The 24,260-nt window shown below is 39.4% G+C and overlaps 1 protein-coding gene across 3 annotated transcripts in view; it reads left to right on the top strand.

The window, feature by feature from the left end:
* GRM7 (glutamate metabotropic receptor 7) overlaps positions 1 to 24,260 on the top strand; it is a 354,665-nt gene that overhangs the window by 124,681 nt on the left and 205,724 nt on the right. For all 3 annotated transcript variants that reach the window (XM_063291614.1, XM_063291615.1, XM_063291616.1), the window contains exon 4: positions 3,586 to 3,740. In XM_063291614.1, coding sequence (XP_063147684.1) covers positions 3,586 to 3,740 — 155 coding nt within the window. The remainder of the gene's footprint in view (positions 1 to 3,585; positions 3,741 to 24,260) is intronic.

A 24,260-nucleotide genomic window follows, 5' to 3' on the forward strand; every position in this document is an offset into this window, starting at 1 on the left:
TTTTTATTTCTTTGAGGCTCAAAACTACATAGGCCAGTACTCCCTGTCTTAGGGAATGAGTTTGATTCTACAACATATGGTACAGTGACACCATTTCTGTTTCTATTTTTGTTTTCCTCTTGTTGATCAGTGACAAGTACCTGTGTTTGAAAAGTTGCTGCCACAGCTAGATACTTATCTGAAAAAGCAAATATTTTTTCTCTGCTTTATGAAATGAAAACTGATATTATTTTAATCTATCTCATTAACAGATGACAGCCATATCATATTTTCATAAAGGGACTTTTTCCATGTTTGATTAATCATTACAAAGCATTACAAAACAAAATGGGGATAGCTATAGTTTCTCCAGTATTGAAGTTTTCAGTGGTTAAATCTCCATGGATGGATGTATAGATTCTACTACAAGTGAAACAATTAGTACTGAAATTACTATGGGGATAGAATGAAGAGTAGAATGAGGTGATATATACATACACATTGCCAGGAGAAATAACCTTCTGTTTCATATTTCAGAAAAAATAAATATATACTATATGTCAAATTCATTGAACCATTAAATAAGTTGCTGCCTTTATATATCTAGTGAACTAAACAATTAAAAGAATTAGAGTAATAGGGGACAAATATTTATTTTCTATCCTGCCTTTATTATTTTTGTAAATAACTCAAGGTGGCGAACATACCTAATACTCCTTCCTCCTCCTGTTTACCCCACAACAACCACCCTGTGATGTGGGTTGGGCTGAGAGAGAGTTACTGGCCCACGGTCACCCAGCCGGCTTTCATGCCTAAGGCGGGACTAGAACTCTCAGTCTCCTGGTTTCTAGTCTGTTGCCTTAACCACTAGACCAAACTGGCTCTGACAAATAAATGTCCTTCTTCTGATTCCACAAAGTTACCTCATAGATGGACTTTTTAAAGATGCTTAAATAGAAGTATAATAATTTTCCTTCTGAGTGAGGAATCTTGTACCTCAATCTTGTGCCTTCTCTGATTTGGAGCCATCATCATCACCAAAATTTGCATACTGCCTGACTTCTAGCAACTCTGGTAATTGGAACTACAGTTCCCAGAATTCCCAACTATTACAGCCTTTGAACATGAGAATTATGGTAGTTGAAGTTCAAGACGTTTTTATTTTATTAAATTTATAAGGACACATATAGAAAGCATTAAGTTGAGGTAAGCTGTTGTAGAGCTTAGTCAATAGAGTAGCAAGATATGAAAACAAGGGTATATAGGGCTCTGGATTATACATCACAGCTTTGAACTCCATATTAATTTCATGAATTAGTGGTACCTAATAGTTAAATGTCCACGTTGAAGAGATTTCTGACTGAGACTGCTCAGTCTAATTTTTGTCTGGGTTGTGGTTATAAATAATTGTGTTCAGTGCTACAGATTTTTTTCCCCCTAAGCTGAACAATGACTTCCACCTCCATTAGCCTGAACAAACTCAATTGTGATCAATCTTCCTCAAGTGTCTCTAACTTAATTAAATTAACAGATGATACACCTAGTGGGTCATACTCTAGCTCACTGACATAACAGTATTCCTTAGCTACATGCTTCACCTCACTTTATTTTTAAAAGAATAATTTAATTTAAAACATATAGGAAGATGGCTTGCTATGAAGCAAACATTACTCTCTTTATTTCCAAGAATGCCTCTGGATCCAACACAGAATATATAAGCAGCCTTTGCAAATAAAATTAGTGGATTGCTATGACCAGGTATTGTGTGGAAAGCTTGAGGTAATTGTGACCAATAAGGGGCAATGGGAAACAACTTCCTTCACAAAAACAGGTATATATACTGTATTATGACAAAGCCAATCTAACAGCCATTTTATGAATGCAATGCTCTCCTTTCATGGCAGCCATTTTGTGAGAAAAATACCCAAAATTACAATGGCTCTTGTTTCTTTAGCTGCAGTGTTGCAGCATTGTTCAAGCCTGCCAGAGTGAAGGTTATTTTATTAGAAGCCAAAAACCCAACAACATGAGCTAAGAGCAAAAGACATAAATTACAATTAAGCTACTTTGAGTCCAGAATTTGTTTTATTTATTAAATGCCAGAGCTCAACTTAGTTGACAGTTGTTTCATACAGATCTTAAGCTTTCTTCATGCATGCAGCCTGAATTAGTTGGGAAAGCTCATCTGATGCTTGCCAAATATTATCATTATTTGGATATTAGAAATACTTGGTGATTTATTGCAAATTACTTTTTCAGTACATCTCCAGTAGGTCCTGATCTACCCTAAGCTCATTCTTGATCATACCAAAAATCCACATGGTCCAGCATTTCCTTCCAATGGTCCTATGCACTGGTGCACTGAAAAAGGCCCTTGCCACTGAGCTAGTAATTTGCTTGCAATGGAAGGGAGGAGCAGTAACACTCTCTACCCGGCTTGAAATTCTCACAGTGTAGTATGCTGGTCATAGTGGGATTTTTGGTGCACTTGAGATTGCTGAAGGTTCTCTGAAACCAGCTCTGTCATTTCATCTAGCTTGTCCCTCATTTGCAGGGTATAGTTAATCTTGCTTGAAAGAGGCTTGGCCTTTCCTTCCCAAGTTTCCCTAACCACCTGAAGGGTTCCCCTGACTTTTTAGCCATATAACAACTCAAAAAGAAAGAATCCTATAGAAGTCTGAGGGACATCCAAGAGCTCCCTCAAGTTGGAGAGGTCTTACCCCAGGATTATGTCATAAGGTTATGTGAGACTCACACCTACCTGGAGAGAAAATGCTCACCCCCCAACTTCTCCTGGGACCTTAGCCACAACATAGGGTTTGGATTCACCATCAACCCTTAAAACAAGAACTTTCTCCTTTGGGATATGCATCTGGGGGAACATATGTGTACTTTTAATCAAACTGTGGGAACATCAATTTGTGTTCTTTGCAACTGATATTCAAAAGTATTTTTACAAGCATTTTCCTAATATCATGTTTTACTATGCACACTTCCTCCTAATGGTCATTTCTTAAAAAAAACAAATCCTTTTATACTATCAAGTTGCAAATTTTGGGAAAGTGTAGCATTAATGAACAAGTTTATTGTATACTTGCAGAGTATTAATTGGTTAGGTTTCAACTAAAATGTCAGCCAAGCAAATTTCTCCCCCTTCTGCATGCCAGAAATCCTTCTATAAGGTGTCAAAGCTGGTACTTTTCCAGGAGACCCAAATATGAGGATGGAAACATATTATTTTGCTATGGTTTGCTGTATATTGTTATGGGTTAGCAAGCATCAGTAGTACTAAAAGAGCACTTTGTGCATCTATGACATGATTTATGGAATTTGGTGTTGTTTAAGAAGTAATGCTTAATTTCTAAATTACATTTCTGCATCCTTAACTATATTAAATTTCTTAGCTGGTTGTACAAGCCACAAAACAATGACAAGAAGTTCTTGCCCAATGATAGAGGTTTTTTTCACATTTCTGATTTTCCAGTCTGGTAGATTCATGGTATCGGCTCATTAGGTAATTATTTTCTGCTGGTGAGTGTTCCACCACATGAATAAGTACTCTTTTTCTTTTTCCCCCTGAGAATGATAACTGTTTCCTCTTTACAGACAAATCCTCGCAGCAGCAAAAAGGGCTGATCAAGTTGGCCATTTTCTGTGGGTGGCTTCAGACACTTGGGGTTCCAAAATGACCCCCGTAATTCAACAAGAAGATGTTGCAGAAGGAGCGATCACCATCCTGCCTAAGCGGGCAACAATTGAAGGTAAGCCCTTCCTGTTCTGCTGGCCTCCAGGCACAATTTGTTTTTTCCTCGCTGATGCTATAGATAAAGGCAGTCTGTGCAAACTGAGTCCATATAAAGATATCTGTCATATATTATAAGGTTCAGAAGGCTGACATCAGTGCAACTGTGAGGGGGAGATGGGCAGTGAATAAATTTATAAATAAATAAAATAAATAAATAAACCTAATTTGAGAGGAGTCATTATGCTGATGTTAATGACCAAACCCTGTTACTTCTACAACTAGATTTTTTTTTAGCACTGTTTAAAAAAAGTCTTGAGAGGTTTGCAGTTGATGCTTTGAATCACTTCTGATGGCAAGAAATAGGCAGCACGGTAGATGTTCGAAGTGCAGATGCTTTGCTGGCAATGCTATAGTTATATTTTAAACAAGACACTAGTAAAATGTGCAGTGCTGATGCAGACTCTTGATGAATGCAGAGTCAGACATGCAGCAACCTGCAACAGATTCTGTAGCAATATCCAGGCTTCTGTATGCAGATGTCCGCTTGTTATCAGGAGTTTTCCTTTTTCTTCTTGTGTATCTCCCAAGTCTGGTACGAAAGAAGTCTTTCAGTCATCTGGTGTACTTGGACATCAACTCCTCTTGTATTTTACAACCTGTTTATTCTGTTCCTTTCCAAGTGTATGATTCTGTTATTTGTAAGACTACAGCTCCTACCTCAGCTCCTGCTTTGCTGCCTCATGGGTGGGGGTGGGAGTGGGGATGATGAGCAAAGAATGCTGGGATTGTACTCCCAAAATATATACTTCCAGCACAGAGGTCATCTCAGCTGCCTAGCTAAAGCAAGCTGGCATCTATATTAGGCAGCAGCAATATAGGAAGATGTTGGAGGTAGATGATCACTTGAGTGACAATAGCAATGGAATCATACTACTCAGGAGAAGACAGTGGTAAATCACTCCTGTATGTTACCTGAAAAATGCCAGGGTTTTATATAAAGTGATGAATGATATAATGCTAGATGATGAACCTCTCAGGTTGAATGGTACTCAATATGCTATTAAGGATCAACTGAGGATCTTTCACAGTACTAATGGTGTTTATGATACAACTAGATTGAAGGCTTTGTGACATCTAGTTGCAGATGTTGCCATGCAGGAAAAGAAAATCCAAAGATGGAAAAACCAAATTACAGGGGGAACATGGAACATAGAAAGCATGTATATGGGAAAGCTCAGTAAAGTGAAAGATGAAATGAACTGACTACACATTGACATTTTAAGCATCAGCAAATTGAAATAGAGTGAAATTGGACCCTTTCATTCTGAAGATCATACTATTTACTACTTAGGACATAAAAAACAAAGAAGGGATGTCTTTGCTTTTATAGGAAGGATATAGCAAAGACAGTACTTGGGTGCAGTGCAGTCAATGACCGAATAATATCAATTAGCCTCTGCAGACAGCCCTTTAATATGATGTTTATCCAAGCTTATTCTCCAGCCACTGATCCAGAAGAACAGGAGTTTGATGAGTTTTGTGCTCAAGTCCAATCGGAAATTGACAGAACATGCAAGCAAGATATGTTCTTTGTGTCTGAAGACTGAAATGCCAAAATTTGAGATAGTAATGATGAAAACGAAATTGGACTGTATGGCCTAGGAAATAGAAATGAAGCAGGATAATGACTTACCAGTTTCTGCCAATCCAAGGATTGCTTCGTAACTGACCCTGAGTGGCAACAGGGGGAAGAATCAGACAGGGACCAGTGGCCCAGTAGACCAATTTTTTTTATATTCACCGATCATATCTCAAAAATAGCATAGTTACCATACTGAACTAGTAGGAAGGGATAAATAATAAGATCACCCAGATCAGTTTATCAACAATGCTCCAACGTCATGCTGTAATTTACCTTTGTCTTGTCCTTGAAATGTAGTAGGCCAAAGATATATAAGCTGTGGTTCTGCTTTTGCTCAGGGTTGCTTAGCAAGCTGCCAATACTTTGCTGGGAGCTCGATGTACACTGTTGTTGTTTGCATGCTTAATAAATTTATCTTGTATCCTCGAAGTCAGGGTTCCTCAACCTTGGCAACTCTAAGCTGTGTAGACTAACTCCCAGAATTCTGGGAGTTGAAGTCCGCACAGCTTAGAGTTGCCAAGGTTGAGGAACCCTGCCAAAATGATTTGATTGCTTTAGGTGAGACCCGTTTTGGCCACAACAATGCCCCTAGGAAAACATATTCATGAAAAACCTATACACAGGATAGGAAGCCACAGTCAGTTGCAAGTCAGCAAAGGATTGAGACAAAGCTGTATACCCTCTTCTTATTTGTTCAACCTACTGTATATGCTGAATATATATTGAAGAAGGGTGGATTGGAAGAAGATGACAATAGTTTTAAAGTTGAAGAAGAAACATCCATAACCTGCACTATCCTGATGACACTACCGTGTCAGAGGAAAATGCAAATGATCTGCTAGCTCCAGTAATGAAAGTGAAAGAGCACAGTAAAAAAATGACACTAAGATTAAATTAAAAAAATGTCATGCTAATGATAACAGGTACAGCAATCCTTAGAGTTGGCAAGGAATAAGCAGAAAAGATGCATTTGGCAGGGTAGTTATTGTTGGTATCTTTTTTTCTGCTCTTGGCTACCATGGTAATTAAGTACTTCCTTAAGCATCGACCGGGTGAAGAGGTCGAATTTAATTGCCCTCAGTTCAGGTATTAATAGTTGCATTGCCTGAGGGGAAGGCAGCTTGCAGGACTTTTGTTTAGTTTTCCTTTTGCAGCCAAGTAGGTGCTCTCTGAGCATGTGTGTGAATGCACAAGCCTGTAAATATGTTTTTGTGCTTTCTATAAATAAATTTATTTTTATAGAAGTGCCTGGTGTGTGATTTTTCTGGTCTCTCTGGGCCAAACGCATTCCAGCACTCTGCAAGAGGTTCTGGGCCCAGTAAAGCAGCCCAGTAAAACCCCAGAGAGAGCAGAGAGATCAGCTCCACACCTCATGCACAATTTAAAGGCAGGTAGCAAAGACCTGTGAAGATTTTTTTTGGAGCCACCTGGAGATTTTCCAGCAACTGCCGGTCTACAGGACAAAGAAGCCAGCTGAGGTGACTTGCAAAAGAAGGAAGAAGCCATGGCTACCTCCCAGCCCTCAGCGATGCCTCTGGAGCACCTATCAGAGACGAACCATTTGAATTGGGCCCTGAAGTTGGAAATGTATCTTCGCAGAGAGAATCTTTGGCTGTCAATTGGTGAGCAAACCCCACAAAATCCCAGTGCTGAATGGCTTAGACAGGATGAGCGGGCTAGAGCCACCATTATCCTGGGAGTTGAGGACAATCAGCTAGTCCACATGTGAGGTATGCAGTCTGCAAAGCAACTTTGGGACACTTTAAGAGACTTGTAAATAAAGGCAACAGCAGGGAGTAAAGTTACCCTGACAAAAAAGCTGTACAAAGCCTACCTTGCAGAAGGAGATAGCCTTCCTGAGCACCTGCATTATATTTCAGCAGCTGTTTGTTGAGTTGCAGGAGAGAGGAATGGAATTTACACCTCTCACAAAATCTTATATCCTCCTGTCCTCACTAAATGAAACGTGGGACATGCTGATTTGTACCCTGGAGGCTATTCCTGAAGCAGACCTCACTGAATGGGAGAAGAGAAAGGAAAGATCCCCCCCCCCATCTCTTCTGGAAAGCTGCAGTACCAGAAATCAAGGGAGAAGAAGGGAAAAGAAGCTGAGGCTACAGTGCTAGCCAACCAGCAATGCTTCAGTTGTGGTTCAGCTGGACATTTGCAGAAAGACTGTGCCTTGAGACCCAAGAGTAGAAAGACAGAGAAGAAGAACACAAGGGCAACACAGAAGAAGGCTCTTCAGACAACCCAAATTGCACAGGTTGCTGAGAAGGGTAATTCTGATGTATGGGTGTTAGATTCTGGGGCCAATTGTCATTTATGTAATTGTAAAAGCTCTTTTGTGTCACAGTCTAAAACAAACAAAGTGTTTCTTTGGCTGATGGGTCTGTGACCAAAATTATGGGACAAGGTGACTTGTATTTATCCTGCTTGGGAGAAACTGTAAAGGGTGTGTTCTATGTGCCAAATTTACAGTCAAACCTTTTATCTGTGGCACAATTAGCTGCAACAGGGTATGTCATAACATTTAAGAAAAATGGTTGTGAGATACGTAAAAATGGGAAATTATGTGCTACTGGTATTTTAAAAGACTCCTTGTACATTGTGCAAAATGCAAGGAAGCCAAGCTGCAAGGCTGCAGTTGGCAACATGCCATATCATGACCAATGTGTACACCTGATGCACAGGAGATTTGGTCATGCTAATTTCAAGTATATAGCACAAATGCCACAGCTGTGTGCTGACCTAAAGATAAAACCCTGTGACAAATACTTAGACTGTGTAGTTTGCAAAGAATGCAAAACACTAAAAGCTCCTGTGAGTAAGCACAGTGACGGAGTTACAACTAGACCTTTGGAAATTGTGCACTCTGACATTATTGGTCCTTTTGCTCCAAGTCTTGGACAAGCAAGGTATGTAATGAGCATCATTGATGATTTCTCAAGATACACATTAATCTACATCTTAAAACATAAAGATGAGGCATTTGAGAAATTCAAAAGTTTTGTGACATGGGCAAATGGAAAATTCCCTAGGCCTGTATCTGCACTCCAATGTGATAGAGGAGGAGAGTACCTTTCTCTCAAATTCAAAAGGTTCTTAGTGGAAAAGGGGATAGAACAAATTATTTCTAACCCTTACACCCCTCAGCAAAATGGTGTTGCTGAAAGAAAGGGCAGAACCTTGCAAAATGTAATGGAATGCACACTTAAAGATTCCCATTTATCATTTAAGTATTGGGGAGAGGCAATGTCCACTGCCTGTTATGTGCAAAACAGACTGTATAACTCTGTGATTCAGGACACTCCATTCCATTTGTTTTATGGTGTGAAACGAAAGGTAAACCATCTTAGAGTGTTTGGTAGCACTGCTTGGGTTCATATTCCAAAACAACAGAGAAGGAAAGGAGGCCCCACAACAAAGGAAGCCATTTTTGTTGGCTATGAACAAAGCCAGAGGAGCTACAGGTTCATAGTGGGAGAGAAATAATTAGCAAAAGCACTTCTTTTGCTGAACAAAACTGGGGGAGATTAAATTCTAGCTCTCCAGTTGATCTATCTACAACAGAACAGCAAGGACTTGCTGATAGTGATCTTTTGCCTGATGAGGGCATTAAACCAGAAAAGCAAACTGAAGTTCTGTCTGATGAGACAGATGCTTCTCAGGAAAGCGATAGGAGTCAAAATTTAAGCCCTGTATTACCTCACAGATTTCAGAGGAGTAATAAAGGTGTTTCTCCATCACGTTTTCAGGCTGAAAGAGTTAATGCTTTTCACATATTCACAGAACCTGAGTCTTTAGAACAAGTGAATGCTTTACCACCTGAGATTGCACAAAATTGGCATTCTGTCATGCAACAGGAGTTAGCATCCTTGAAAGAAAATAAAACATGGAAACTGGTAAATCTACCTCCCAATGAACACTGTCTAGGTTGTCGGTGGGTTTTCAAACTGAAAAGGGATGCTGATGGCAAAATCCAAAAATATAAAGCAAGGTTGGTTGCAAAAGGGTTCACTCAAAGGAAAGATTTAGACTTTGACAAGACTTTTGCACCAGTTACTAAAGGTGAATCAATTACTTTACTGTTAAAAATTGCTGCACACAAAGGAACATCTGTTTATCACTATGACATTCAAACCGCATTTCTCTATGGTGGTTTAGACCACAAATTATACATGCAGCAACCCCCTGGCTATGAAAAAGGGGAGAATCTAGTCTGTGAACTGCAGAAGTCAATCTATGGGTTAAAACAGGCTGCTAGATCCTGGAACCCAAAATTCGATGAAAAACTGCAGAATTTTGGTTTTGTAAAAGGAAAAGCAGATCCATGTGTATATGTGAAGAAAGACAAACAAGACTGTATGTATCTGTGCATTTATGTGGATGATTTGCTGCTGTTCACATCAACAGAAAAACAAAGGCTTGATTTTGAAGCCTGCATGAAAAGCCATTTCACATTAAAAAGCCTTGGAACTGTAACAAATTACCTAGGCTTGGAAATGCACAGGGAGAAGGATGGTAGCTTTCTGTTAAGCCAACATAGTAAAATTCAAAAGCTCCCAGAGGATTTTAACATGCAAGACTGTAAGCCAGTCTCTACTCCTATGATAACAGATTTTCAGAAAGATATAGGAGAAACTCAATTAACTGAGGCAGAGAAATATAGATCTGCAATTGGAAGTTTACTGTACATTGCAAATCGTTCTCGCCCAGATATCTCAAATTCTGTGGCCATTTTAAGTAGACAGGTAGAGAAGCCTACAACTACTAGAAAAGCAGCATTGAAGAGGTTAATGAGGTATTTGCAAGGAACAAAGAATTATTGCCTGAAGCTAAATGCCTGTGGAAGAGAGGAATTGCAGGCTTTTGCCGATTCTGACTGGGGAGCAGATGTCAGTGACAGGAAATCCACTTCTGGGATTTTAATTCAATTTGCTGGATCTAGCTTAGGCTGGCATTCTAGAAAGCAAACACTTGTTGCTCTTTCCACTGCAGAAGCAGAGTTTTAATCTCTAGCACAAACCTGTAATGAGGTTGTATGGTTTAAACAGTTGTTAAAAGACATAGGCATGGAAGTGAACCAGCCTCTAACTGTTTATGAGGATAATCAAGCTTGCATTGCTATGGCAAAATCTGCAGCCTGCAAGAATAGGACAAAACATGTAGATATTAGATATCACTATATCAAAGACATGATAGCCAAAGGGGAAATAATGTTAAAATATTGTGAATCAAAAGACATGATTGCTGATATTTTAACCAAACCTCTTGCTCTACCAAGACATACAGAGTTGACAAAGAAAATTAGTTTTTGTCTTACTCATTAGCATAAAAGGGGGGTGTTGGCATTTTTTTCCTGCTCTTGGCTACCATGGTAATTAAGTACTTCCTTAAGCATCAGCCAGATGAAGAAGTCGAATTTAATTGCCCTCAGTTTAGGTGTTAATAGTTGCATTGCCTGAGGGGAAGGCAGTTTGCAGGACTTTTGTTTAGTTTTTCCTTTTGCAGCCAAGTAAGCAGCCTGGTGCTCTCTGAGCACGTGTGTGAATTCACAAGCCTGTAAATATGTTTTTGTGCTTTCTGTAAATATATTTATTTTTATAGAAATGCCTGGTGTGTGATTTTTCTGATCTCTCTGGGCCAAACACTTTCCAGCACTCTGCAAGAGTTATGAAGTCCTTGGAAAGGATATTCAGGTGCCTTGATTTGTCTATACCTACCAGGGTTAGAATCATGCAGGCAATAATTTTTCCCTGTGATGCTCTATGGAAACAAATATTGGATTTTTGAAGCAGGATAGAAAGAGTATTGACACTTTTGAACTTTGGTGTTGGAGAAGACTCCTGAGAATACCAATGCATAGCTAGGAAAGCAAACAAATGGATTACTGTACAAACTCCTAACTCCCTTGAGAAGTCTTAATGTTGGAGAATGTGGAAGGAAATAGAAGAAGAGAATGATCAGCAGCAAGATGGATGGACCTTACCGCAGTAGTGAGGAGTATGTCCAGAGGGCCAGCTTGGGAAAAGATTATCCTGAAAAATGTCTATGTAGTTGCTATGAGTTGTCATGGACTTGATGAGATATAATCAATCAATTAGTCAATTACTACTGTTGCCTTTGCAACAGCCTAACCCACCTCACAGGGTTCTTGTTGTGGGGAAAATAGGAGGAGGAAGGAGTAATAGGTATGTTCAACGCCTTAAGTTATTTATAAAAATAATAAAGGTAGGGTAAAAATTAAATAAATAAAATAAAATTAATTAATTAAGAAGATTAAGAATGGGAAGGCAACCGGCCCTGACGACATCCCAGCTGAAGCATGGAAGATCCTCAGCCACCAAGGTGCCATGATCCTTGTTGCCCTATTCAACTGAATCATTGATTAGCGTGCAGCCCCAGCAGCTTGGACAACCAGTACCACAGTACCAATTTGGAAGGGCAAGGGTGATGTGACCGAATGCTCAAATTATTGGCTGATCTGGCTGCTGTTTCATGCCATGAAAATATTTGAACGGGTTATTGATGCCAGGCTCCACAAGATTATCTCCATCACTCTGAACTAATGTGGCTTTGTCAAAGGGAGTGGAACAACATATGCCATTCACGCTGCTTGGTTGTTTTTGGAGAAGCACCATGAGAAGACCAAGCCCATCCACATGGCATTCCTCAACTTGGAAAAGGCCTTCGATTGTGTCCCACACAAACTATTTGGCATGCCCTATGATGTCATAATGTTCCCGAAGCCTACGTCTGGTGGATCCAACTACTGTACCGCAGCTTCACCAGTATGGTCCGATGTGCAGTGGGAACATCACCTCCCTTCACCATCAATGTCGGAGTACATCAAGGATCGTTGCTTTTGCCCCTGCTATTCGTCCTCTGCATGGACACTGTGACACATGACTTCCAATCACCTCATCCATGGTCACTCCTCTATGGCAACAACATCTTCTTGGCGAATGAACAATGTGCAGGCCTTCAAAAGCAAAAGTGGCAATGGAATGAATAGCTTGGTGAATTTGGACTTCAACTGAACATCAAGAAAATGGAATATATGGAATACGCCCCCCAAACAAATGGTACCATCAGCATTGGTGGAGAAGACTTGAAGAAAGTAGAGCAATTCAAGTACCTCAGCTCCTTCATATGCAGCACTGGCGATAGCTTTCCGGATGCCTGCGCCCATGTCAATGCCACCTGGATGAAGTGGCGCCAGGTGACTGAAGTCCTGAACGATGATGTCCAATGACGACTGGGAGTCGTGCCAATCATGGCAAAACTGTGGGAAGGAAGGCTCAGATGGGATGGATACGTCATACGTGGCAAAGAAGACTTGGTGGTGAAAACAGCCATGCTCCTGGATGTTGGCGGCCCTGTGGTAGACCCAAGAAATGGTGGATGGACCTCATTAAGAAGGACATGGAATCTGTGAATTTCACCCCTGAAGATGCCTTGGGTCGAGTCAAATGGAGATGGATGTGCCGGCAAGCGGACCCTGCCATAGCACAGGAAAAACACTAAGAAGAAGAAATAAATAAATTGGTCTGAACCATATTTGGACCCATGGACAGTTTCCCACTCACATGGCTTCTCCCAAACCCTTGTTCACTTGTTGGACAAGCAGTATGCAGTTCCCTGTGACATATAGCTTGTAATCTTATTAAACATTATGTTATAACTCAAAACAATCACATGGAAGAAAACTTTTCTGTATTTCCAGTCCTGCCAGAAAGGGAGGTAGTATATAAGGAAGCATAGCCTTCTGGAAATAAGTCATTGATGCTGGTAATTAAAGGCTATATAGTAGAAAGTCTCAGATGTGCAGAAGTACAAAATAATTCAATCCAATTCCTCCACCATATGTTCAGACTGGCATAAATCATGAAATCAACTTTTTTTTTCTCCCTAGTAATTACTTTTTAAGACTTGTTTGAACAGAAGGATTGTTTAACAGATCTCTCACAACATCTTAATTCCAGAGGTTCATTGCTACTGCAAGGTATTTCAATAGAGATAGATTTTTTTTTTCTCCCCAGTCATTATAATCTCTCCATTTTTGCCAGACCTTCATTCCCATGTAAACCACTTGTAACATTTGGGGTCTTGGGAAGAAGATAGGACAAAAGACCAAAGTCTTTAAAGAAGATACAGTTTTATTAGAAATGAATATGTTCTTCTAAATTTTATTAGAATTCAGAAAATGTTCATTAAAATGTAGTTGTTTACTTGAAATTTTCTTCTGACCTGTAATATAGTCAGTGGATAATGTTTTACATAGAAACCAGGTTCTCAAAGAATTATAGCCCTCTACAACATCCATACAGCTCGTTAGAAATGCAAATATCTCTCACACTCAAATATACCTGGTGATAAGAGAGGAATAAATAATTATGGTAATATAAAAAAGCACAAAACTATCAAAATCAACTGCATGCAGAGCTGAGCAATAGAGAAAATGAATTCACATTATGACAGAACAATGTGGATATAACTGAAGGACTCTAAATTCTTAGCCAATAAGTATTTTGTCCCTGCCAGGTAACCTGTTTCCTGTTATTTTCTCTCCCTTATTTTCTATCTGAAACTGAACTATAATAGACTGAGGAATAAACTGATGCTAAATTATCATGTAACATCATTCCCATGTCTTCCTTCAAAATATTGCTATACTCCCATTCTCTTTTCCTCTCAAAACTAGAGAAATAGGGGTGTGGTACTTATTCTTTGATGGCTTGGTTTTTATGTTAGTTGCACAAACAAATATCAACGTTTCCAGCAGCTATTCCTGACAAGTTCTCAGTTTTGTCATTGTTGTTAAGGGGATAGTCACACGTGGGGATGGCTAGCACCCTAGTAGGGCCTTTATATTCACGGACTGAGATACAACTTTAGCCATCTGGATATTTATTATATTTTATATTTTTTTACTGTCTATTGATATTATATTGTATTTATAAGGTTATTGATGGAATGCTAAGGTGGGCAGTCAGATGACACCTGGAATTACAGGTAAGTATGGCCTGGGAGAACAAAACGAAGCAGGACATAGGCTGATAGAATTTTGCCAAGACAATTCACTCTGCATAACAAACACTCTCTTCCAACAACCTAAGAGATGGCTTTATACATGGACTTCACCAGATGGACAACACCGAAATCAGATTGACTACATCCTTTGCAGCCAAAGGTGGCGGACATCTATACAGTTGGTAAAAACAAGTCCTGGAGCTGACTGTAGTTCAGATCACGAACTTCTTCTTGCATAATTTAGGATCAGACTAAAGAGATTAGGGAAGACCCACAGATCAGCTAGATATGAGCTCACTAATATTCCTAAGGAATATGCAGTGGAGGTGAAGAATCGATTTAAGGGACTGGACTTAGTAGATAGGGTCCCGGAAGAACTCTGGACAGAAGTTCGCAGCATTGTTCAGGAGGCGGCAACAAAATACATTCCAAAGGAAGAGAAAACCAAGAGGGCAAAATGGCTGTCTGCTGAGACACTAGAAGTAGCCCAAGAAAGAAGGAAAGCAAAAGGCAACATTGGTAGGGGGAGATATGCCCAATTAAATGCAAAATTCCAGAGGTTAGCGAGAAGAGACAAGGAATTATTTTTAAACAAGCAATGCGCGGAAGTGGAAGAAGACAATAGAATAGGAAGGACAAGAGACCTCTTCCAGAAAATTAGAAACATTGGAGGTAAATTCCAGGCCAAAATGGGTATGATCAAAAACAAAGATGGCAAGGACCTAACAGAAGAAGAAGAGATCAAGAAAAGGTGGCAAGAATATTCAGAAGACCTGTATAGGAAGGATAACAATATCGGGGATAGCTTTGACGGTGTGGTCAGTGAGCTAGAGCCAGACATCCTAAAGAGTGAGGTTGAATGGGCCTTAAGAAGCATTGCTAACAACAAGGCAGCAGGAGACGACGGTATCCCAGCTGAACTGTTCAAAATCTTGCGAGATGATGCTGTCAAGGTAATGCATGCTATATGCCAGCAAATTTGGAAAAAACAAGAATGGCCATCACACTGGAAAAAATCAACTTATATCCCCATACCTAAAAAGGGAAACACTAAAGAATGTTCAAACAGTGGCACTCATTTCACATGCCAGTAAGGTAATGCTCAAGATCCTGCATGGTAGACTTCAGCAATTCATGGAGCAAGAATTGCCTGATGTACAAGATGAGTTTAGCAAAGGCAGAGGAACTAGGGACCAAATTGCCAATATCCCCTGGAAAATGGAAAAAGCCAGGGAGTTTCAGAAAAACATCTATTTCTGTTTTATTGACTATCCTAAAGCCTTTGACTGTGTGGACCATCACAAATTGTGGCAAGTTCTTAGTGGTATGGGGATACCAAGTCATCTTGTATGCCTCCTGAAGAATCTGTATAAGGACCAAGTAGCAACGGTAAGAACGGAACACAGAACAACAGACTGGTTTAAGGTTTGGAAAGGAGTACAGCAGGGCTGTATACTCTCACCCTACCTATTCAACTTGTATGCAGAACACATCATGCGACAAGCTGGCCTTGAGGAATCCAAGGCTGGAGTTAAAATCGCAGGAAGAAACATTAACAATCTCAGATATGCAGATGATACCACTTTGATGGCTGAAAGCGAAGAGGAACTGAGGAGCCTCATGATGAAGGTGAAAGAAGAAAGTGCAAAAGCTGGCTTGCAGCTAAACCTCAAAAAAACCAAGATTATGGCAACCAGCTTGATTGATAACTGGCAAATAGAGGGAGAAAATGTAGAAGCAGTGAAAGACTTTGTATTCCTAGGTGCAAAGATTACTGCAGATGCTGACTGCAGTCAGGAAATCAGAAGACGCTTAATCCTTGGAAGAAGAGCAATGACAAATCTCGATAAAATAGTTAAGAGCAGAGACATCATGCTGACAACAAAGGTCCGCACAGTCAAAGCAATGGTATTCCCAGTAGTAACATATGGTTGCGAGAGCTGGACCATAAGGAAGGCTGAGAGAAGGAAGATAGATGCTTTGGACCTGTGGTGTTGGAGGAAAATTCTGAGGGTGCCTTGGTCTGCAAGAAGATGAAACCAGTCCATACTCCAGGAAATCAAGCCAGACTGCTCACTTGAGGGAGTGATATTAAAGGCATAACTTAAATACTTTGGCCACATAATGAGAAGTCAGGACACCCTGGAGAAGATGCTTATGCTAGGGAAAGTGGAAGGCAAAAGGAAGAGGGGCCAACCAAGGGCAAGATGGATGGATGATATTCTAGAGGTGATGGATTCGTCCCTGGGGGAGCTGGGGGTGGCGACGACCGACAGGAAGCTCTGGCGTGGGCTGGTCCATGAAGTCACGAAGAGTCAGAAGCAACTGAATGAATAAAAAACGAGGTTATTGAATTTTAAGTTTTGTTTTATTGTAAGCCACCCAGAGTCCCTCCTTTGTGGGGGAGATGGGCAGTGGTAAAATTTGATAAATAAATAAATACAGACAGACAGACAGACAGACATAAAACTACCATCCATCATTCCTAAGCACAAGTTTCTCTTTAAGGAAATTATGGATGAAGAATGATATTTTTGTGATCCAAATATGGTACGGAATCTACTTTATGGCTTGAACTGATAAATTAGACTTGTGAGACTCAAAGAATATGAGACATATTTTTAATGCACTTTCTTTATAAATTTATTTAGCCAATTAATTCAGTCCTCTCTGCATCCCAACTTTTCTGTCTGATTGTCTATTCAATTGATTTAACCTCCACCCATCCATCCATCTGAAACAGATTAGATACATTTTCTCAACACTGACCTCCCCTTGTTTTGTCCACATAACAGAGGTCAGGAAGCATGATTTACTTAATTTGAAGAGAAGCTGTAGGTTCCCATTTCCAAATGCTGGAAGAGTCTCCAAATGTGGGCCATGGGGATCCTTGTGTTTCATGAACAATTACTGCTCATTTCTTGGTGACCTCTTTTATACCTGCTTGGATGTGAGAGATCCAATGTCAGTGCAATAGTGATATCTCTGCCAGATAGTTATTGATAAGAACTTGTGATAAGAACTTCAGGATTAATATGTTAATTAGAAGGTCTCAGTCACATTTCTGTAGGAGTGTTTATTTAGTAACACTGCTCCATTTCCTTTGTTAGCCTTACTGAGGAAGCTTTGCAGAATCATGAACAAAGCTGCCATATTTTCTGTCTTATCATTAGACTGTATGTCAAACTGAAATGGGAAGGGAAATTTTGAGATCTTATATTCAGCCATTTCCAAGACACTTCAAATCTATTTAGGAAGGCAAAGCCAGTAGTAATAACTCTGAGTCTCCATCTTCAGTGTTCTGATCAAATGATGAGAACTTTTTTTCCCCCCTTGATAGCAATGCTTCTGTTAGGTGCACTATATGTTGCATTTTAAATATTTTAAAAACTATTATAGTGTTTGTGTTTATATGACAGCTTGTTTTATGGTTTTGGTTTTATTTCATCATTTTTCTTGCTTATGAGCTTTCCAGTGGTTTTACAAGACAAAGAATGGTAAAATAAGTGAATAAAAATAAACAACATGCACACCATACAGATTAGTCCTCCTTTTTTTCTCAAAATACTACTTAATATCATAAATAAAATATAAATAAATAAGCAGTTAAAACAGAAAATAGTGAGAATTTTCAACAAAAATCCATATAATTGTTCAAGGTGTTTATTGCTTAAAATATGAAACTAGCATGCATTGTTAAATGTGAGATTTCTTTTGACCCCCTCTGCACACACTTGAAAAAAGAAAAATCTGAGGGTTGAGAAGTCTTAATATCTCACTTACATTAAAAGTGATATTGCCAAAGAGTTTTAAAGCTATACTGAATTCTACTGAAACTTTTCCAATCTGCCATATGGAATGACTGTGCATTTGGGGACCTGTGATCATAATACATCTAGAAGCCACCAAACTGGGAAATTCTGTTCCTTTGAGTATATAACAGTAATGTTTATGAACTGTTGGGAATGAAATTATCTTGAGAATGATGGATATGAAAGGTTATGTCTCCTTGAAATTGAGCTCAACTCTTGGTGACTTTATGGATATGTCCATGTAGTCTTCTTTCCAAGAATATGGAAGTGGCATGCCATTGCTCCCTTCCAATAATTTTTTCCTTGAATTTTCCAGTCTAGCCTACAGCCCTAGGCTTTTCTAGAGGTATCCCATCTAAGTGCTAATCATCCAACCCTGCTTAGCTTTTTGAGTGAGCCAAGATAGGCTAGATGGTACCATCAAGCTAGGATTAATACTTCAGGATTTTGATAGGAGGCAACTTTTGCCAATTAAGATCCCACATGATTGGAACATCAACAGTTCCAGTGTATTCAACTATAGGTAGTCCTTGACTTGTGACCATAACTGGGACCGAAATGTCTGTTGCTAAGTGAGGCAGTCATTAAGTGAGTCTTACCTGATTTTACAACCTTTTTTCACCACAGTTGTTAAGCAAATCACCATGGTCATTAAGTGAATCATGTGGTCATTAAGAAAATTCGGCTTCCCCCGTTGACTTTGCTTGTTGGAAGCTGGCTGGGAAGGTCGCAAATGGTGACCATGTCATCCCGGTATGCCGCAACTGTTGTAAATACATGCTGGTTGCCAATCTTCTGAATTTTGATCATGTGACTGCAGGGACGCTGTGACAGTTGTAAGTGTGAGGACCAATCGCAAATCACTTTTTTAGCGCCGTCATAATTTCGAACAGTCACTAAATAAATGGTTGTAAGTCAAGGACTACCTGGAGTAGTAAACAGATGTTGTGATCCGATAATGTTGTACTGGTTATTTTGAAAGAATTCCAGTGGCAAATAACAAGTGACATGCTTGTGGGACATATGTGTCATTGTCCAAAAGACTGATTACTGGTATATGAATAAATTATGTGTTTACATAAGTCTTACTATAGTCTGGTATTGTCTGATGTAATTATTTGTAAGGTACAAAGAGTTTGTCCTTATATAATAATCAGTTTATAAACATTCTGTTTAAAAGGTCTTTAGTCAGAGCTGCTTGGTATTGATAAGCAATAAACTGTACCCATGTTTAACCAACAAAAATCAATAAAACAGAATTGCATTTTCTCCAGAGAGTTGTACCAAATTTTACTTAGGGACAGGAAGAAAACTGTAAAAATAATTGTATGAATAGGCTGATACAAGAGTTTTTTTTTTCCCTTTCAGTATGTGTGTGTGTCTGTGTGTGTTCTTTAAATAAAAGCAAAGTTCCTAAATAAGAACTTTTTTTAAAAAAAAACTTTCCATACTGTAAGGGTCACAGGAAAATCTTTCTGCATAGAGGCTGTTACACATTATAAAATGCTTGTGTGTGTGTGAGCTTGGTACGTGCCACATTGGTGCCTAAGAACCAGTCTACATATGTTAGTATAGTTTTCCCAGAGATAAGAAAATGTGTTGCAGTTCCAACTATAAGAAACTGAAGGTAGTTGGAAACTCTTTTCCTATTTTAGTCTTATATTAGAGATCAGCAATGTGATGCCATGGAAGGCAATTTGTCCATAACAACCTTCTATGCTTCCATATAAAAACTCAGAATAAAAGGAGAAAAATAAATAAATTTAAAGAATGGTTGAAATCTTGCAAAATCTCACAAGATGTTGCTGTTATTATGAGATTTTGTGAGATTTCAGGCAACAACATACAAAATGCAATTGTTCTATATGGCACTGTATCAGAACTTGAAGAAGTTGCTTGGACTGATCTTGGTGATGACATGTTGAGGGAGATACAATGCAATTACAGAGGAAGGGGGATTGACAGTCTGGTAACAGTTCCTAGTCCCAACCCTGGGGCCCCATTCCTGGGTCCTGACAGCCAAATCACTGGTGACTTTGGCCTCAAGTTTTTGTTGATAAATGCCAGATCCTTCTGCAATAGGATCTTGTTCATCAGTGACATGATGAACAGGTAAATATGATGTGTATTACTGAAAGCTTGTTCAGTGAGGGTTCTAATGTTACTGTCTCTAAGAATAGCCTTCCTGTATTTTGGATCTTACAGCAACCTGAATGTCAGATTAATGACCATTGGGTGATCTTCATGGGGGAAATGGACAGATTATGATGGTCTGCCCATGTACTTTATGGATCCAGAGGAATTCCAGTAGGAACTTGAGAATTTCCGAGTGATCTGGCAGACAGTTCTGCTGATTGCTTGGTTAACAATGGGCAAGGAAGAAAACAAGAAAAACATGTTTCTCAACTTGATTGCTCCTAAGCATCCTTTTTCTTTGTCACTGATCTCCATTTGCCCCTTAATTTACCAAGAAGCTTTGGGGAATGACACGCCAGTGGAAAAAGATGAAAAGTGAACCTGACCAAGCATAGGTACATACCTAGGTTCAGGCCTACACCATGATGGAAAGGTAAGTAATTGTATTTTTCCCTTATTGAATTGGCAGGCTGGCCACTAGCCTTGTTTATGATTATCTGGTGATAGCAGGAAATCTACTGCTTGGTTGCTGTGATAGATTTGCCCAGCACTTTGCCAGTAAAGTTGCTCAGATTTGCCAGAGCCTTAATGGTTACTCACTTATGGGGTGCTGCAGGATTCGGTCCTTCCTTCTCATTATTTAACATCAATGGCAAGTCACAGGGAGAAATCATCTGTCAGTCTGAGATGTAATATTTCAGTATGCTGCTGACATCCAATTGTATAGTGTGCTACCTCAGGCTAAGCCAGTGATGCAGCAGAGGTCCTATTCCAATGTCTGAAGGCTTCAAATGTCTGTATGGGACAAAACAGGCTGAAATTGAACCAAGCAAGACAGAGTTGCCATTTGTGATTTTAGCCTCTTCAAGAATTGTCTCTTGAAGGGTAGGTACTACTACTTAAAGAACAGGTCTGTGACTTGGCGGTCCTCCTGGGTCACAGTTCCTGCTGATTGGGCAGATGGAGACCATGCTCAGGAAAAGCTTTGGCTGGTGTATCAGTTGAGGAGCATGAAGCTCTTGCAACAACAACACATTTAGGCTGCATAAATATGCTCTACGTGGGACTGCCTTTGAAAACCCCTCACAAACTATAATTAGTACAAAATTCAATGGCTTACTTGCTGGTAGGCACTAGCCACCAGAAGGATAGTAAACCTGTGTTTACAGGTTTCTGGGTGCAATCAAGCAATTGATCCCAAGCACTGTTTTTAGCCTATAAAACCCTACATTTTACTTGCAAGACTGTCTTCTCCTACCTGCGAATACTTCTGTGATATGAGGGAGACAAAGGGCAGGAGATGTTTTTTCAGTTATGGTTCTGATCCTTTGGAACAGCCTTCCCTTAGAAACTAGATAACCCCCTTTCTTAATATTTTTCCAGAAGATGATAAAGACAGAATTCTTCCAGAAGGTGTTGGCTAATTAATCTTGGTCATCAATTATTATTACTCTTATAATGATGTTATTTTTGGATTGGATGGTAATGGTGCCTTTGAGTGATTAAGATTATTTTTTTCTTTTGCTTTTTAAAAAAGTTTACAGAATGTTTTTATTATGCTTTTTGTGGCATGGATGTTTTGATTTTTAATTGTAAACCACTAGGAGCCCAAGACAGATTTGGCAGTATATAAATGAAATACTATAGAATAAATCTTCTGTAGAGTTGTGTTACTCCTTCAATTTAAGTTAAACTGAGAGACAGAGATTGCTCTTATATTGCTTAGTGAATGTCATGGTTGAGGGTGGACTTGAACCTGGATCTCCTCAGTCATAATCCAATACCTCAACCACTTGGCTCACCTCCACATTCTTAGCCACTACTCAGGGGATCAGAGGAGCCACTTTTGACTGCTTACTCACCAAGTTTTTTTTTTTTTAATTGTCAACTATAACACAGGATCTCTTTATCATACCTCTGTTTCTCAGGTTCACACATATTTATTTCAGTTTCAGAGCTTTGGGTTTAACTTTATCATGCACATCTGGTTAACAACCACAAATGTGCAAATATGTACTTCCATTATATTTCACCAATCAGTTTCTGTCTGCACATATGCTCCTCCTTCCTCTATTGAGACATTTGAGCCCTAACTAGATAACACAATTTTCTTGTGTGTACAGCAGATGACTTCAGTGGGGTTTACTATGGTTACCACTGATATATTCCCCATCATAAAGTGCAATTCCTTTTGGTTTAAAGCAGTTTGACCTTCCAGCTTTCCACCCCCCCCCAAAAAAAACAAACAAACAGTGGAACTCAAGTGTCTATCTGAATATGTTGTAAAGACCAATAATTCTATAGCAGCTGGTGAAAGAAAAGGAAGAAAGTTTTGCTTCTCTTGCATTTCTGCTCCCAACAACATTCAATCAAGAGCTAGGCATTCAATTTGCTTAACTGATACTGCTGTTTCCCGTGAGGCCAGCAAAAGGGATGAAAATAGCTGGCTTTCAGCAAGGCTTCTCTCTCTGCCAGGGCCCAGACTTGATCCCTGACCCCTATAGGCCCTGATTCTGCCGTTTCTGTTTAACATAAGTCTCTTCTTGCAAATTCTCTTCCTCTAATCTAAAAAGGAAGCTTGTCATGTCCTCAGATGATTGACTTGTGTAGAAAAGTAACAACTTCTCCTCTAGGCAGGTGTCTTCCTTCTCTGCAATATAACAATATTGTATGCTACAGAATATGCATAAAGATAATATAGGCCGCACTGAGTGCTGATGAAAACAGAAAGGCACAATCAAAAGGTAATAATTCAAAATTCTGGTTGTTGCATTTTAAGCCCTAAACAGCAAAGCACTGGGATATATTAGGTAACCCTTTGCCAGAAATTAATCTTCCCATCTCTGTCATTAACAGAGGGCCTTTTGAAAATCCCTTCCCTTCCCAGAAATGAATCAGGAAAATAAATTGCCGTTCATAGATCATGGATGAGACAGCAGGCCTTCTCTATAATAGCCTCCACCTTCAGAGTACTCTCCTCTAAAGTACTGCTATGCTGCCTGAATGGGGTGGGAGGGATCAGCAAAGAATGCTAGGAATGTACAGTAGGCCAAGAGCATATGCTCTTAGCAGGGTCACCCATGGTGTGAAAGTTGCTAAAGAAAGTTGCTAAGCGAGGCAGGCACTTCCTCTAGGCAGCAGTGATACTGGAAAATGCTGAAGGAGGATGATCACTGTAGTGACAATGGCAAAATGATAATTTAACACAGCATAGGAGAAGGCAATGGTAAACCATCCTGTATTTTACCAAGAAAACCACATGGATAGAAAATATGCAGTGATTGACAATGTAGTGTTGGATGACGGGCCCTTTGGCTGGATGGTATTCAACATGCTACTGAGGATCTTTCAGAGTACTAATGGTGTTTATGATGTAGCGACATAAAAATCTTTGGACATCTAGTTGCTGATATTGCCATGCAGGAAAAGCAAAAGCAGAAGCAAAATTACAGTGGGAACATGGAATGTAACAAGCATGAACTGGAAAAGTTCAACACAGTGAAAGTTGAAATGAACTGATTATACACTGACATCTTATGCATCAGCAAATTGAAATGGACTGGAAGTAGACCCTTTCAGTCTGAAGATCGTAATGTTTGCTATTCAGGACATGAAAAATGAAGGAACAGCATTGCTTCCATAGTCAAGAAGGATATAGCAAAGAAAGTACTTGTGTACCGTGCAGTCACTGACTGAATAATATCAATAGAACATTATGAAACAGACTAGTTCCCGATTGCAAAGCAGTGAGACTAAGCTGTATACATGTTCCTTATTTATTCAAACTATACAGTGAATATATATTGAGGGATGCTTGATTGGAAGAAGGTGGACATAGTTTTAAAATTGGAGAAAGAAACATCAATAACCTGTGTTATGCTATTGGCACTTCTCTGATAGCTGAAAATGC

Source organism: Candoia aspera, chromosome 2 (genome assembly GCF_035149785.1).
Source record: "Candoia aspera isolate rCanAsp1 chromosome 2, rCanAsp1.hap2, whole genome shotgun sequence".
NCBI lineage: Eukaryota > Metazoa > Chordata > Lepidosauria > Squamata > Boidae > Candoia > Candoia aspera.